The 17,117-nt window shown below is 33.2% G+C and overlaps 1 protein-coding gene and 1 long non-coding RNA gene across 3 annotated transcripts; one reads left to right on the top strand and one right to left on the bottom strand.

Moving 5' to 3' along the window:
* Window positions 1–4,053: 4,053 nt before the first annotated feature.
* LOC136274525 (uncharacterized) lies at window positions 4,054–9,365 on the top strand. The gene is made up of 3 exons (XR_010712928.1): window positions 4,054–4,273; window positions 5,202–5,286; window positions 8,899–9,365. It is a non-coding gene; the product is annotated as an uncharacterized lncRNA (long non-coding RNA).
* A 270-nt stretch (window positions 9,366–9,635) lies between these two features.
* On the bottom strand, window positions 9,636–15,511 carry LOC105328531 (caspase-14). 2 transcript variants are annotated; one of them, XM_034448555.2, is made up of 9 exons: window positions 15,370–15,511; window positions 14,885–14,979; window positions 13,417–13,641; window positions 12,922–13,123; window positions 11,796–11,888; window positions 11,067–11,254; window positions 10,708–10,804; window positions 10,380–10,532; window positions 9,636–10,040 (listed from the first exon to the last, which is right to left on the bottom strand). In XM_034448555.2, exons 2-9 carry the CDS (start codon window positions 14,966–14,968, stop codon window positions 9,805–9,807), a joined length of 1,278 nt encoding a protein of 425 aa, XP_034304446.2. In that variant the 5' UTR covers window positions 14,969–14,979; window positions 15,370–15,511; the 3' UTR covers window positions 9,636–9,804. The 2 variants fall into 2 exon arrangements, with proteins under 2 accessions (XP_034304446.2, XP_065937663.1); XM_066081591.1 differs by having other exon boundaries at window positions 14,885–14,971; window positions 15,370–15,418.
* Window positions 15,512–17,117: the final 1,606 nt, after the last annotated feature.

The raw sequence follows: 17,117 nt of genomic DNA, 5'->3' as shown, positions 1-17,117 counted from the left end.
TACTGTTCATGCACGCAAAATTGGCGTAAAATTCGATTGATATGACAGTAAAGTATGAAGTAAAGGATAAAGTAAAGTATATATAGAGAGAGAGAAAGAGAGAGAGAGAGAGAGAGAGAGAGAGGGGGGCCACAATGGGGGGTCGAAGTTTAACATAGGAATATAAAGAGTAAAATCTATAAAAATCTTCTATTCAGAAAATAATCAGCCATGAAAGTTGAAACTTGTGTGGAAGCATTCTCAGGTAATGTAAAATCAAAATTGTGACAATCATGACCCCCCGGGGTAGGGTGGGGCCACAGTGGGGGCCGAAGTTTTACATTGGAATATTCAGAGTGAATCTTTCAAAATCTTCTTCTCAAAAACTAATCAGCCAGGATAGCTGAAACTTGTGTGGAACCATTCTCAGGTAGTGTAGATTCAAAGTTGTAAAAATGATGATTTCCGGGGGTAGGGTGGGGCCACAATGGGGGAGGTCAATGTTTAACAAAGGAATATATAGAGTAAATCTTCTTCTCAAAAACTAATCAGCCAGGAAAGCTGAAACTTGTGTGGAAGTATCCTCAGGTAGTGTAGATTCAAAGTTGTGAAAATAATGACACTCCCGGGAGTAGGGTGGGGCCACAATGGATGGGGGGTCAAAGTTTTACATAGGAATATGTAGAGTAAATCTTCAAAAATTTTCTTCTCAGAAACGAATCAGCCAGATGATTCTTTTTAATTGTTAATAATTAAGACTTTGGCCCAGGGACAATTCTTCGGCCTCACAAGAAGGTTCAGAGTTTGATGTAGGTTTATATCACATATATAAACAATTGTTAAGGATCTTTTTGAGAACTGCAATACTCAACATGTGATATGACTATAAAGTCATCCTGTTAAAAGGGATTTATGATTATAAACAAAAAACTCCATTAAGCTGATTTTATCATACCTATTGTTCCTCAGGTGAGCGATGTGGCCCATTGGCCTCTTGATATTGAGGAATCAACTGTCGATGATATCAAAAAGCCTAGATTTTAATTTGTCATGGGAATGGTTGTATAAAGCATTGAAAGATTCCTTAAGCCGATGAAGATACTTTGATAAGTTATTTGGATTCAGAAGCATACTAGTCCCCCCCCCCCCCCCCCCCCGGATTAGGAATTTCATGATTTTGGAGGAAAAAAAATTTGGGTAAGTAAGTTTTTTTTTCTTTTTGAAGTATAGGAATACTCCCCCCCCCCCCCCCCCCCACGGATAAGGATTTCCATGATTTTTGGAATTACTTTTTTCTCAATATTTCTTTGTCTAGCCCCCCCACTTTCAATTTGCTTCCGACGCCAGTGTAAAGCGTTGAAAAATCGTACGTTTTGATGCTGTTGATTTCGGTGAGATTATGTTTTTTCAAAGTTTCTAATAATTCTTTAGAGTTTTTTAGTATCCACATCTGATTCACACCACTTCTTGAGTATATAGTATGGAGTACACGCATTACAGATGTTTGATCCACCTCTAAATTTATCGCGGAAATCTAGCGCGAGATCTCTGTGACGTCACATGTTTAAATCTATATTTTAATTTTTTTAGTTTTCCCACTCAATACGAAGGAATGGAAGCATGTAAACAATCTCTTGGGTCTCAACAAAGCTTTGCAGTACTCAAAACGTGTCATTAAACGTCAAGGCACCGTTAATTACGAGTTACATGATAGCAATTTTTGGAATTGCACAACGGGAGAAGACATTAGAGGGCATTATGGGGTGTAGAAAAAAAATTTGGGTGAATCTGTAGGTTGAGTTTGTTCTTTTTCCCGCGCGCACTGGTTCTTAGATCTCGCATCGCTCGCTATTACCTATAATCAAAGGGATTTGTTGTTTTATTACAAATTAAACATTTGCTTCTAATTTGTATGTGTATGCAGTATGCATAACCGTTCTATTGGACTGCCCGTCAATAGATATCGATCTATTGGACTGCCGGTCAATAGCTATCGATCTATTGGACTGCCGGTCAATAGACTGCGATCTAATGGACAGGTAAAGCATTTCAGGACGTGGGTATGTTAAGGCTTCCCGATTGAACTCACAGCGGTGTGTAGAAAGTCACGTGTCTGTACGCCATACGAAATAACGTCAAAACAAACTTTGACGTCATGATCTATATTCTTTTGATATTTTCAGGGAATGTATCGTATCGTTATAATTGAATCTTATTGAACATTAATAAAGCCGCATTTTTCATTACATATACGCTGTTTTTAATCATAGTGATTCCGAATTTGATATTATCAATAGTGAGTATCAAATAATCAGCAGTTTTAAACTTCGTATAAGATAAATAACTATCTATATATCAATAATTTGGAGACTCCCCCTTCTACGTATAAACTAATATGAGGAGATGTTTTAAAGCATATAACAGCTTTGATACAAGTGAAAGATCAAAACAATCCTAGTATATTGCATAATGAAACGAAAACTTCTGTAATATACAAATTGTAAACCCTTAATGCTAAAAATGAAATTAGGTATTAAAACAGTATATGATAAAATTCCTGAACAGTCAATAGACGAGATTTTTTTTCCCTTGGTGCAAGCAATAGCTCAGCCAACGGCTTCAGGCAGTAGATCATATTAAGCTTTTCCCTGGCCTGCACCTCGGGAAAATATTAGGCCATCAAATGCTTAAGCATTGAGTAATTGTGTATTAAAGCTAGTAATTAATATTCAATCAGACAGTTTAAAAGGCCGGGTTTGTTTTAAATTTCCAGTCAATTCAGGTCATATTTTAATGAATGTCATGGCGTCATGAGTTTCCGATAATCTAACACGCCGATTCTAATGATTGTCTCTTTAGTTAAAGTAATAATAAGAAAACGTTTTTATTGGTCTCTTGGGTAAATGTGTGGTTTAAACATTTCCACGCAGCATAAATTGGGTCTTATATATGTATAGTGACAAAACAGAGACTATCGAAAACACATGATTATCGAAAACATGAAGGCACACTATAAATAATCAGACATGCAAAAGGGGACGTTCAGATTTTCAATTGTTAACACTATGACCCCCACAACTCATAAGGGGGATATTGATATTGTCGAAAATCAATATGTGAACTGAACTGAACTTTATTTATTTTACAACGATTGATAAACAAGTTCTACAACTTATATTAATATCTCTCGTTGGCACGGATGTTAGCGCGAGGGGGTCATTGGTGTGGGAAGAAGCCGGAGTACCCGGAGAGAACCCACGTGTCCAAGCGGGCGACCGCCAAACCCTATCACATACGACCTCTGTCGATCACGGGGATCGAACTCGGGTCGCAGCGGTGAAAAGCGAGTGTATTGTCCACTACGCTACCTGGACACCTATACACAATATGTAGGAATGTATGTAAAGAAAAAATTAAAGTAATCTTTTCAAGACCTGCAATGCTACAATTTTTATACACTGTAATGACTTGCAATATTTTTTTTATCGTTTTTATTTAAGAAGCTGTAACTTTTTCCGATTTTGAGAAAACGAACATATTATCCTGTCAACTATGTAAAAATGGAGGCTGTAATTTCACAGACTGCAATATAAACGCAGACCATACTGTGTGTTCTAAAGTGAGTTGGTATTAATCATCACTTTTAAACTATCAATAATATGCTAAATTATGAATAAATATTTTCTATCAATACACCTATGAATGTATATTTTATTCATTTTATCTATCCTTTGAGAGGTGTGTTTTAAAGGATTTTTTTAATATACTTTTATTTAATTGTGTTATGTGAAAATTAATTTTATATCAAACAGTTTAAAGCATAAAATAGTTATAATAAACAAGGTTAATCATTTATTATTTTTCTCAAATGTCATACATGCGGTCGTAGATCTAGAGGCACGTTGTTTTCAAACATACAAAGCATGCAAATCTTGCATAGAGAAATATTGGATTTTCTTAGTTCCACATATTTAATAGCTTGCCATTTTTCGCTTTTTTTGGAAAAATAACATTTAATGATTAGGGATCTCCAGTTCAAGACTTACATATACGTTAATTTGTTTTTAGAAGGAGCTTTTTAAATGTAATCTGACCTTTGCATCAACACCCACAAAAATCAATAAAAGTATGTTGAAGACAACTGCTACAGTTGAAAACTATTCCAAATCGCTAGAACTATCATCACCGCTATCAACAACAGTAATACAAAAACCAAACGCCGCAACACATACTCTAGGATCATTTTCACAGGAACAGACATCGACACAGTCATTTGATGAGATTACAAAGAAAAGTAAGATTTACGTAAATACAATGTTATCGAAATGATATGCATTTGAAAAATTTCTGTACTAATAATCAGTCTTTATAAGGATGAATCCATGATTAATGATAAATGGAAATTGTATACCATTAAATTTATTTAAGGAATGAATTCAATATTTATTTGTTTTATACGATATAAAATGGTTTGGGACAGTTTACGTGCTTTATAAACCGCGAAAGGTTTATAAAAAAAGCCTGAACGGTTTCAAACCATTTTTTATCGTATAAAACTTATAAACATTGAATTCATTGCTTATAAGTTAATTGTTTTACTCTTCATTGTAGATAAAAACGGTCAATTGACCTTTAAAATGACGTAAAATTGTACAAAATTCAAACGTAACGTCAGGCGTATTGATACGCTTTTGACGTTAGTCTAACTATGAAGTAGGCAACATTCTTTATACCATATAAAATAATTTTTAGCCAATCAGAAAGCAAGTTACAACCAGAATTAAATTATATATATTTAAATCCACCAAGTATGATTCCCAGGCCTCTATTTCTTACGGAAACCGGTTGTAGTTTATAGTTCTTTAGAAACTGACATGACCGAAATCCATGACATGACCGCCCCCAGAAAATGCTGCAATTTAACCTTTCGTGGAGCACCTGTTCCATGTGCTAAAACTGGTTTATTTATACGTTCTGCGCGTATTTGTTTTGTTAAAAGTGTGGGTCTTTTCTTCATATCTTCTGAAATTGGATTCTGAAATTCAAAACAAATCTTATTGCAAATAAACCGTTGTAATGAATTGTTTTACGACATTACAACATAATAAATGTGGAAAAATGTATTGTAGCGTTTGATCTTGCTTCGAATGTTTTCAAACCATATATCGATGTGTATCTTTCGCTCACACACCAACTGAAATGGGTTATTTTTTTCTCAACAGGTGATACCACGAAGAAGTATGGAATTGTAGCAACATCCTTCTTAATTTGTATGATATTAATAGGAATAATCGTCTTTATTATCAGGTAATTAGCAATGTGTTTAGATCTAAATGTTATCTTTCATGAATTGAAAAAAAATATAAGGGTTTTATGCTCGGACCCCTACTTTTTCTTGTTTACATTAATAATATTGTTCAATCAATATACGTCTTTTTGCAGATAATGCTACTTCATTCATATTTGTTGACAATCCCATCCTTACTAGTAATAAGATCAATCATGACGTACACAAAATTAGTAATTGTGGTTACTTAATTATTTGTAATCCTTCTAAAACCGACAGCCTACTTTTTTCTTCTAAATGGCAACCTACCAATCATCCAACAATACACGTTAATGGTAATCCTATCAAAGAAGTTAATTCACAGAAACATCTAGGACTGAGAATTTCAAATAATTGTCATTGTGTCAAACACATACAAATGATTCTGGCAGAGGCATCATCAAGACTCAACATACTTACGAAAAATGAATTTATTTTGGACCGTAGATCTTTGAAAAACTTTACTTTTCTTACATTAGATCCCCCTGGAATACGCTAATATCAGTTGGGATAGCATTTCTTTAGAATTGGTCCGAAAACAATGAAGCGGCAAGAATTGTGTCGGGGTTACCAGACTGGCATCAACTGAAAGACTTTTTAAAGAAGTAGGGTGGGAAATACTTTCAACAAGGCGAAAAAGCCACAAAATTACTCAATACCATAAAATGGTGTAGACCTCTTCCCTTCGTATATCACTACTCTTCTTCCGCTAAAAAACAATTAATACATCAATACCCCAGCCGTCACGGCCACTACTACTCTGATATCGAATGCCACTCAAATCATTATATGAACTCATTTCTCCCTTCTACGACCAGGCTTTGGAATAAACTGCCCTATATTTTTTAACAAAACCCATTCTTATTTAATCTCAAACGCTACCTTATCAAATATCACATACTTCTCCTGTACAAAAATTATTTTATAATGGTTCTCGTAAATATCAAATCTTGAATGCTAGACTGAGACTAGAATGCAGTTGCCTAAATGTTCATCTTTATTCTCGAAATATCGCCAACAGTCCAGATTGTACTTGTGGTGGAAACGAAACAACTCAACATATCTTCTTCGACTGTCCTTTTTACACAAATCCACGTAGATTTTACCTCAATGCACTACTTCGTAACATCAATACTGAAACTCTTTTATCTGGTAACAACAATTCATTATATCTAGATAACTTCACAATATTCAATCCTCTTCATAAATATATCATTTTATCTAAATGATTTAATGCTTAACAATACTTAACAAATCCTTGCATTTTTTAAATCTAAATATTCTTATTTTGTTCTCGCCACCATCCTTTCTTATCCCTTCATTTCTCACTTCTCTTCTTTTCACTACTGTAGCTAATATACATTGTCCTACCATTGTCAATTATTGATATATGTAAAATTTACTGACCTATTATCCTACTACTTTTTAATTAATGTAGTTAACTTAATCTAAGGAGATGAAATAATATAAGTGATAACACTTTTTTCCGAATCCTTTTGGATAAATTCTTATTCATCTCAAAAATGAATTGGATCCATGTTTTTCTTTTTATGCAATAAATAATGTTTACACTAAATGTTTACACGAAATAAAATAAAGAAATAAATGAAATTATTCAAAAATAATATATAAATTAAATTTTAAATTTAGTGTCAAAGTGTTGTGTATATGAATGTAATATTGGGTTAGAAATGCAGGGAAAAGCTATTTCTCTCCATGTTTTTTCCATTTATTTTTTTTTTGGGGGGGGGGGGGTTCTTCTTGGCGATGACATTATATACACTTTATATATAGCAAAACAAGTTGAGGCCCACATACCACCACCAACTTTTTCAGACTGTGTAAAAAATGTGACTGAAGGATCCTGTTTACCCACCTTGATTTATACTTTACTTTGAGGGTAGCTTAGTTATCGTATTGATCGAAATAACAGCAATTATTGTTTTATAACGGTGGTTTCATTAATATTCAAGGGTATCATTTTTTGTGGGTAAAGTGAAAATCACGGTTTCAAGGATGCGTAAATTCGTGGCCAATGATCCTTTCAATACAAATTAATAGTAGAAATTGCACTTCAATGAACATTTAGTTTCATGTATAAACTTAACAACGTAATCCATTGATGAAATCACAGTATATGGTTGAATGACAAATTAATATATATATATATATATATATATATATATATATATATATATATATATATATCACATTGAGTGGCATCTCATCCCCTTTACTTAACTTGTTAGGTTAAAGCTGACATGAATTCATAAAAGCATTCGGTCGCCATATTAGTTTTGATCATTCCTCAACTGTCACTGGGGTATATATACTGGTAGAGAAAGTTACGGTCCGTTGCTTTCCGATCGCGGCATTCAGGTTGCACGGACTTCTAAATACATGAACTACATATTGTAGTAAAATGTTTGTAAAAAAGAATAAAGGAAACTACAATCAATAAAACATAAATATATTTATTCTTTGAAAGAATTTTCAAGGTATCCGGATGATTTTGCACAAATAGGGCTGTTTTACTTCGCATGTAAATCGAACACGTGTGTCGTTCATTCAGAATGCATAAGGTCTGCTTTTTTTTTAAACCCCGCGGCACTACATCCAACACAGTAGATAAATGATAATAAATCCAAAAAGTAACAACGTAACATCGTTTCCATCAGTGTTTACGAAAAACACTCCGTTTCTTGAATCCATGCGGTCATTGTCATTGCTCGATCTGCCATAGTGTGTGGATTGCGCATGTGCGATGTTGTCACACACACAGGAAAATGTTCTGCAATTATCGAAGATTTTTGAAAGATATGTGCTTGGATTTCGGTCTGTCTTGTTTCGTCGTTTATTGGATATTCCTTGCCAGTGCAGTGGTTGTCATATTACTTTTGTTCAAAACGCGTTTTTTGGACGTCTTTTCGTCCAAGGTAACGTGTTCGGGTGTATGAAATACCTGAATGCGGTGAAGCATGAATAGTGCTATCAGCCTTATATAGGGGGTGTGTAGCGATGAGAAGAACAATAAAAAGACTACAACTAATATGGCGGTAGAAGGAGATGAAAGGTTAATAATTCGTATTTATGAATTCATGTCAGCTTTAAGGTTTTAAAACACCTCGCCGAAGCCGAACACAGTAAGATCGAAACGCCAAATTTAATTGGACGACAGGAATGATGATAACCAATCGTAGAAATGTAGAAAAATATATAATTTAATGTAGAGGTGAATAATAACTAAATTTAACACTTTTATAACGAATTTCTTTACGGCCTAAAAACGTTTGCACTACCATTTAACATAATAGTTTGAATAAATTTAATTTCATATAAATTTTTAAATTCACAATCCTATTATTAAAGGTATCAAAGTAATGTAATTTTATTTTAAGCCTCGGTTAGCAAAAATTATAGTCTGGTGAAATAAAACATGTTTATAATGAATTCGCTATAGTTATTATTACAAATTCGTTATACGGATCTAACAAATTACGGATAAAACGAAGTAAATCTATTGGTTCCTAGGACTTCGCTTTAACCGGGTTTTACTCTACTTTTAAACTTCAATTTTATTTTTCATGTAAAAGAAAACAAATAGTTAGTAAGCGGAAACAATCAAGCACACTAGACGCAAGAGAGAGGGGATCAAACAGAAAGGAACAGACGAGGAGTGATGGAGTTGTAGTTGCAAATTCGCCAAAATCATGTCTGTATGATTTCGCAGACAACAGTAAATTAGAAGAGGAAACTCAATATAAACAAGAAAACGAGGATGTGTATCATCATCTCAGAGAAAGCGTTCCGACAAATGATGCAAATGATGATACATATATGGTAGCACGATACAAGACATCAAGAGAAGACAACGTGTACTTAGGAAGGATGGAAGATCAATATGATCATCTTATAAGGAGAGATCGTACAAGACAGGAAAACGATACCTACGACCATGCACCGATGTACATGTAGGCGAGTCTACATATTCCAGCTATAGTAACAATGTGGGTGGCAAAAACAAATCAATCAAAACTTTAAGGGACTATATGTGACCATTTAGAAAGTAAGGAAGGCAACATATGTCAGATGCCTTTTGATTTCAAAAATTGACATTTCCACGGAAAGCTACAGTTTATTGTGTTCTTAATTTCATTTATTCAAAGTGTTTTAAAATTAGTCGTTAGTACGTCGTGTACATATAGTTAGGCTAAGTACACAAGTTTGGACATTTCATGCTTTTATTTTTTATACTTTCATGATTCATATTTGTTTCAATATCACTTACAACTCAATTTTCAAGCAGGATATACCGGTATATTCCGGTATATTTACATGCAAACACATTGACATTACTTTAGATACTAATTTATTTATTTTCATTTTCACGACAAAATAAGATTTAATAAGAAAAATCTAAAGAGTTTAATTATTTTGTATAGTGATAAAAAGAGCAACTAAAGCAAACAGTACTGCGGTAGATTATCAATTATGTTCTATTACAACGTAGCAGCTATAAAATAAAATCGTTTTGTCAATGTACTCCAAGAGCACGGCATCTGAGCAATCTCTTTTTTGTCCTTAGTTCGTTGCCATCTTGGATCGAGTGCAGTGACTGCTTTTACGTCTATCATCATTTCCTCTAAGTGAGTGCTAGGGTAATTTTTCTCAAATATACTTGCACAGTTGTAGATAAATATTGAGCCTACAGCCTTATGACGGTATGATCTGTATCCTAAGGAAAAAAGAATAATTGTTTAAAATTCATTTAACTTGTATATGTCGTAAAAGTCATACTGTGAATGTCCTATATATTGTCAGTATTTAATGTATTATTTTATGTATTATTTATTTAAATTTACCATTTTAAATTTAATTATTGTAAATTTGTAGTTACATTACTATGTTTTCATAGTGAACCTGTCTTCTGTTTATACTAGTATCTGGTATTTTGTTTGGATTTTTTTTGTATTTATAGGATATAATTTGGGATTTGTAATTGTATGTATCTGTTGGAAAACATATATTAAGTTAACGGAGTAACCGATATATATTCTGAATTGGTCATGTTTACCCTCCGTAGTGGAATAAGCAATAAAGATGTCTCCATCGGTTGGTACTCGGAACTTCTCTGCATCATCCTCTTCTTCGTCATTGTCTGGTTGAACCATCGTTTCTTGGTAAGCTTCACCTCGACAACTTTGAATAAAAAAAGCCTTTGGTTTGCCTACCAAGAAAAACTGATTAAGTATACAGATATCTTTTGTTATTTAATAATTTCAATCTTTAATTTTTTACAAATTATTTGTAGTAAATAGCACAATGTAGACACTATATGAATGTTATTGTTAATTTGATAGCAGAAGAATTGATCTCTTTCAGTATGTTGGTTTCAATCTTACCTGTGAAAGCAGGAATTTTGTTATTTTTGAAGTGTTCTAAAATGTCATCTACACTTATTGTTCTCTTTTTGCCCTTGTCGACTGTTCTGATCCCAAACTGAATAAAGCAAGACAAACCAAATAGCTGAATTCATTGCAGCTGAACAAAATTTTTGTTGACAATACTTTGTTCTATATGTTTCATGATATAAAAAAAAGTTAGAGCTATAGCCAAATTCAATGTAAATAAGAATAAAATGCATCCTTTAAATTTTTTTATATACATATTTATGTCCCGCTTGTTATGATGTTATTATTTTCTATATTTTAATAATAAATATATTTTTCATTATATATCTTTTAATTGTTATATTGCATACCTGGTTCCCATGACCCATAATAAAGAATGTAAAACAGTAGTAGTCTCTAGCATTGTCGTTCAGGTGAGTGGCCGTCTTTTCAAGTACTTGCATCAGTTCATCTTTTTTAGGGTCTTTTACAACTATACAACGGAACTTTAGCGTGTTTTCCATAAATCCTATAATATTATTTATGTCTTGATCCGCCCCTAAAATGAGTTGAAACTTGTTTTATTCAATGTAGACATGTAATGTCATTCACTCAGTGAAGGGTTGTTTTTAGAGCTGAAAACGCGGAAAGTAACGACTATAGAAGTGTTCTCCTAGCTGCAAGCTGACTACAGTAGTTTACACATACTGAAAAACGACCTATAACGCCTAAGGTAAGATCCGTGTATTTGATACACTGGCATCGGAAGCAAATTGAAAGTGGGGGGGGGGGGGGCTAGACTAATCCTCAAAATATTGAGAGAAAAACTAATTCCCAAATCATGAAATTCCTAATCCGGGGGGATGGGGGGGGGGGGGCTACTATGCCTCTGAATCCAACTTCTCAATCTTTCAAGGTAAATTTAAGAACACTAATCTTTCCTGCGAGAAAAGTGGGGGCTGAACCCTCTATCATACTATATGCCTAAAGCTTAGGTCTAGCTTTGCAAAAAAAGTGGGAGGGGGGGGGCTAAGCCCCCCCCCCCCCCTAGCCCCCCCCCCCCCCCCCGGTTCCGACGCCTATGTGATAGTTATACTTACAGTCTCTGTCTTTAGTGAAACACACGATCAGCGCATATCCAGTTTGTGTTTGTCTGCACTCGTAGCTTCTTCCCGTCGTAGGAGCACCAGAATCTAGAACAAGCGAAAAAATGAGAACCTGTCTCACAAAAACAAGTCATAAAAGGCGAAATGACAACTGTTCTTTATGGTTGTATTATGTTTACTTAGATATTTGGGAAAAAAATAAGACTTTTCAAAATCTGTGCGTGCTTCTAAATGCAAGGATGTAAACAGTATATCAATTCCAGTGGCACTTTCTATTTGTCAAAAACTGACTGCAATCTGATTGTCCTTTGTTGTGTTTTGTTATTGCTGTCCTATAACTCAAGGTATCACACCAGTAATTGACCAGTCAAAATGAACCAAAATGAACTTAGTCAATAGTAGTTCTATATATACTTCAGGATTATTTTTTTCCTTGGGTGCATTTTTACATTTTCCTTTACTTAGTTTTAACTTTTTTGTACCACTGAGAAGGAAATTTAATGTATTTGTTAGATGATGATCTTTTTTCACAGGGACTACTTCTTTCAGCGCACATGCAGCAGCTTCCTAGAAAGTGTGCAATCTGTTTACATACAAACTAAAAACACGTTGTTTTGAGGGTAGACCTGTGGCCTTTTTTATGGTGTTAGCTGATGAGATAGGTAACAAACAAGATTTCCTCCGGTCCACATATTTAGTCATGAGAAATACAAATTGATTTTTTTTTAATTTCTCTCTATAGTGATATATGGTGAAAACAATTACCGGTATGAAACCTTTAAAGCTTACAGTCACTAGGATGTAGCTTTAAATTTAGTTGAATTCGAATGGTTGCTTTTTCGAAATGAACATTTGAATTATGAAAGATGGTTATGTCACAGTTGACCTAAATCTTGAACTACGTCATAATGTTATAGCTAGACTTTTCGAGAAAGATAATTTCTTTTTAAAGAAAAAAAACATATTTGAAGTATGGTAAATTATGAAAATATTATATATATATATATATATATATATATATATATATATATATATATATATATATATATATATATATAATGGGATAAAAAAGAGACGATATCTTGTACACAGGGTAATCATTAAATGAACAGCATTGTACCGTCCATGAACGACTGTAAGATGTAACTTCTCTTTAACGCAGTGGACGCCGAGTTATGCTTTGCTTCCTTCTTGGACCTCCCCTTTCCTATATGTTCCTCCTCATCATCTCCTCCTTCCTCTTTCTCGTGGATGATGACAAGTTTACACACAAATTCGCCCCCTTCCGATACTGCCTCATCATAACTTACACGTAGCTTTGGCTGCATAAAATATTATGCATATCTTTCTGTTACAGGTATAAATTTAGGAAACATGGTATCACATTATTCTCTCGGTGCTGTGTCTTTAAGAAATAGTATGCTGACAAACTTTCATAAGTGTCTTACATATTCAAACATCAAGTGACGTTGATATATAAAATGTGACTGTCGAAGTAAAGTCTTAAAAGAGTTTTACCGTTTATATTTAGCTTTCTGCATCTGAACTCTATCCGTTTAAAAATTGAGCTTAAAGATGTTTTACTTTTATATGACTCTTTTCTAAAAGGACATACTTGTTTAAGTCTTTGACAAAGCTCGTTTAGTTCTGTAACCGCTGTTTTTTCTGTCCCTTTCTTCTCCGGAGTCGGAGTTGATTTTAAACTCAAAATTTCTAACGCCTCTTCTGAAGCATTGTCTTTTGCAGTCGTTTTGTTACTTCCAGTTCCTGTGAATGTGTCATCTCCAAGATGAAGAGTGGCCAGAAATCCCTCTGTCTGAATTTCATAATCTACTTTGATCTGTACAAATGAAGATTTGCAACTTTTACTTCTGAAATATCGTAGCTTTATTTTCATTTTTTTACTAACATATTAACTTTTTCTTTTTTTGTTTACTTGGGTAAATATTAATCAGAATTTCTTCATATATCCCAGCTTTTTTCTTCATCAGTGTATGCGTATTTTGTATGCTTTGTCAATCTTTCATTCTAATACAACACTTTAACAGATATAAGCGTTTTTATTTTGTTACAAGAGTCGTTTTATGTTAATTTTTTCCGCTGGTTTTCATTTCTTATTTCCAACAAATGTTCAAACAACTGCAGCACTTTTAAATTAACAAAGTTGTGCTATTATGTAAATATATGTATTATCAATGTCTGTAAATATTGTTAAGATTTTTATCTGTCACAATTTGTTGTTGTTATTATGTGGTGTATTTACATCCGTTTGATAATTTGTCTGTTGGAAACTTTTTTGTTTTACCTTTTTAACTATTTACTTGATTTTTGTCATCAGGGAAGAAACTAAGTGCGGTTCAATTAAAAATATTAATAGAATTTCGAGAAGTGCATGCTATTCATAAAATACAAGTAGATATGTTTGCATATTGAAGTTAAATTTTAAGTACATGTTTCCGTATTAAAAATATTATTTCAATGCACAGAAAAAAGTGTTGAAGACTATATTACAACAGCAGTGATTTTAAATTGTTACTTTAATGTATTAACTGACATTGTAATTTTTGTAAACATTGTGATACTTTTCTGAATAAGCGATATTGTTGCATTGGTATTCAATACACTTTACTTTTTATTATACCTCATTATCGAGACATAATTTCTTTTTTAAAGACAATATTGAATTATTCAGATGTATATCTTTATTAAAGTTTCCAAACCAATTTACTCAAACTTTCGTAAAGTGTAAAAAGAAAATTCATGCATTCATAGAAATCCAATTTCAATTATATAAAACATGCCGATACTTGCAGATGTGCATTTGCTTAAAATAAATATTCAGGCCCGCTCATTCGTTAGTGTTTTTTTATTTATTAAACATTTTAATCTTTCACACCAATCGCTCAGTATCAAAATAGAATACATTTTGTTGTTACATCATTTTTTGTAAATATTTTGATGAAATCTCTATAGTAATTTCTAAAGATAATACTACAATATATTGGGCCCGTTTTTTGTTGCGTTATTGGATCTACTTCCATTCTTTTATACTGTAAACATTGTTTACAGAACAAGTAACTTACCTCTATATGAAGTTTCTGTGCTATTTCATGTACTTGTTTAAAGGAGCTCTTCGGTGCCTTTAGGGAATCAGAATTTTCCGCCATCTACTTTAATACTGTAATAAAACAGAAAGTAGCTGAACATGGCGTAATTCTGAGAAGGCCCTAGCTTTTTAAATCTACTTTCATTTTTTCTTGAGATTATGTAGGAATCTATGGCTGAAATATTTTTAATATTCTTATAAAAGTATACCATTAACACAATAAACTTTTTAAATCAAACTGAAAAATATTAAAATGTTATGATTTATAATATCCGAGTCCCCCACCCCCCCCCCCCCCCCCCCCCGGTCTGATTGATCAATTCACGCCCACCCGCCCGCCGGGTGTAGTGAATTAAACGTAAGAACATGGGACGTTGTGGTTACACCCCGCTGTAGTACTAATGGTTAGAAAACTTGAACAAGTACATACAATTTGATAAAATTACAATATCTGAAGCTTACTTCTGTTCTGCTCTGTGTGGTATTTTCAAATAGCGCAGCAATGCATAAATTAAAAATACAACATTGTGTATATTTATAGCTGATGGGTATACCCAAAGTTTAAATTTAGACTATGGTGCATCAGAGCTCATTCGCTGTAAGAAAAATTCTACAAAATGACATGTTTCATTCATAATGATATTGAGGCTGTCAAACAAGAAAACATCACGAGTTATCTAAATCTTAATCCAAACTATTTATTACTTTATTTATATTATTTATATTTATTTAAAATAGACGAATAAAATTTGATACAGAAATAGGAATCACAACCCTAAACCTTGGTCAAAATGACTAGTTTACATACGTTTCAGTTACGTAAAAAAATAATATAGTAGAAAATCATTTGTGATCTAAACTGATCTTTTGAGTTAATTCCAATTTCTGTATATATTGCAATGGAGGTATGATCGCAATTTTAAAAGAGGAGAACATAACGTTTAAAATTTAAAGAATCCTTGCAGTCCGTTTCGTGAGGCAGGAAGAGCTCAACCAAGGAAAGTATAAGATTTGGCTGACAATTATTGGCAATTAGCAATTATGGCAATTGAAGAATAAACTTAGTACGTATGACTTCAAAAGCTAACTTTACTAGAACGCTGACACAAAGACGTAAACAGCAGTATGAAAAATTGAAAAAAACGAAAAAAATTAAATAAAATAAAAAATAAAAAACAAAACAAGAACATATGAAAATCAACCACAATGCACATAAGTAGAAGATGCCATATGATCATGAAACAAAAAATGCATAAATCATGACAATAGGCAATAAAAGGGAAAGCCTGATGCAGGATAAAGATGGATATATATCGTAACGCAAAGCTTTAACATCAATTCAGTGTTAGGAAGAACATTTCTGCAATGAGCTGAATATAAATGATATCATAGACATAATGTCTATATGATGATATCAAAGAGTCCTTAGATCTTACTGAAAGACGGACATTTTGTCATTCGTGTCACCATAGAAAATGTCATTATACAATTAAGAAAATTGAGAATGGCAAATCTCTAGGTTCGGGTCCATTTCTACAAATGTTCTTAAACTAGAAGCAACAGCAAACATAATTAACGAAAGAGATGTTAAACAAGATCAGGGAAACCTAAAAAGAAATTGATAAGAAGGGGATAATTTATCATGTTTCAAAAAATGTACCTAGCTTCTTCACTCTTAAAGAAAATCTCCTCAAAATTTGCCTTTGATAGATGCGTACAGGGACGAACAAGCGAATTTTGATTTAGGCATTCCTTCAAATATAAAGTAGCCATACCACGGCTCAAGTCATCTACAGAATGGCATCTCAACTACACATCAATTTTGGTGACTATGAGTGCACTCGACAAAATAAAAGTACACATTTCTAGAGAATATTATTTTACCATGGATTTCTATCAGATTAAAGATAAAAAATACGATACAGGGGTGCCTTCTTACAACACAAATTCCCAAGTCATCTAAAGCTTAGCACTTTCGACGTCATTGATGTACGCACTAGATTTCAACAAGGTACCTTCAGTCTCATGACCTTCAGCGCAGTGATGGATAGGTTTCGGAGGAACTCTGATATTTTTAATCATTGTCAGTAAAGAAGGAGAAACGGGTTAAGTCGGAAGATGATCATGTGGATTAGAAAAGCAGAAAATTGTATGACATTTTTTTATTTAATTATCATAAAAATTCTGTGTCAATAAGTCCTATGATATAT

This window comes from Magallana gigas, chromosome 4, assembly GCF_963853765.1.
Source record: "Magallana gigas chromosome 4, xbMagGiga1.1, whole genome shotgun sequence".
Taxonomy (NCBI): domain Eukaryota; kingdom Metazoa; phylum Mollusca; class Bivalvia; order Ostreida; family Ostreidae; genus Magallana; species Magallana gigas.
This window is presented reverse-complemented; position numbering and strand designations above follow the sequence as displayed.

Excerpts from the sequence above, each read along its gene's own strand:
- LOC105328531 (XM_034448555.2), bottom strand. The coding sequence starts at position 14,968 with ATGGCGGAAAATTCTGATTCCCTAAAGGCACCGAAGAGCTCCTTTAAA. Across the intron at positions 13,642-14,884 it reads CACAGAAACTTCATATAGAG|ATCAAAGTAGATTATGAAAT; the intron begins GTAAGTTACTTG and ends TCATTTGTACAG. Across the intron at positions 13,124-13,416 it reads TTTGTCAAAGACTTAAACAA|CCAAAGCTACGTGTAAGTTA; the intron begins GTATGTCCTTTT and ends TATTTTATGCAG.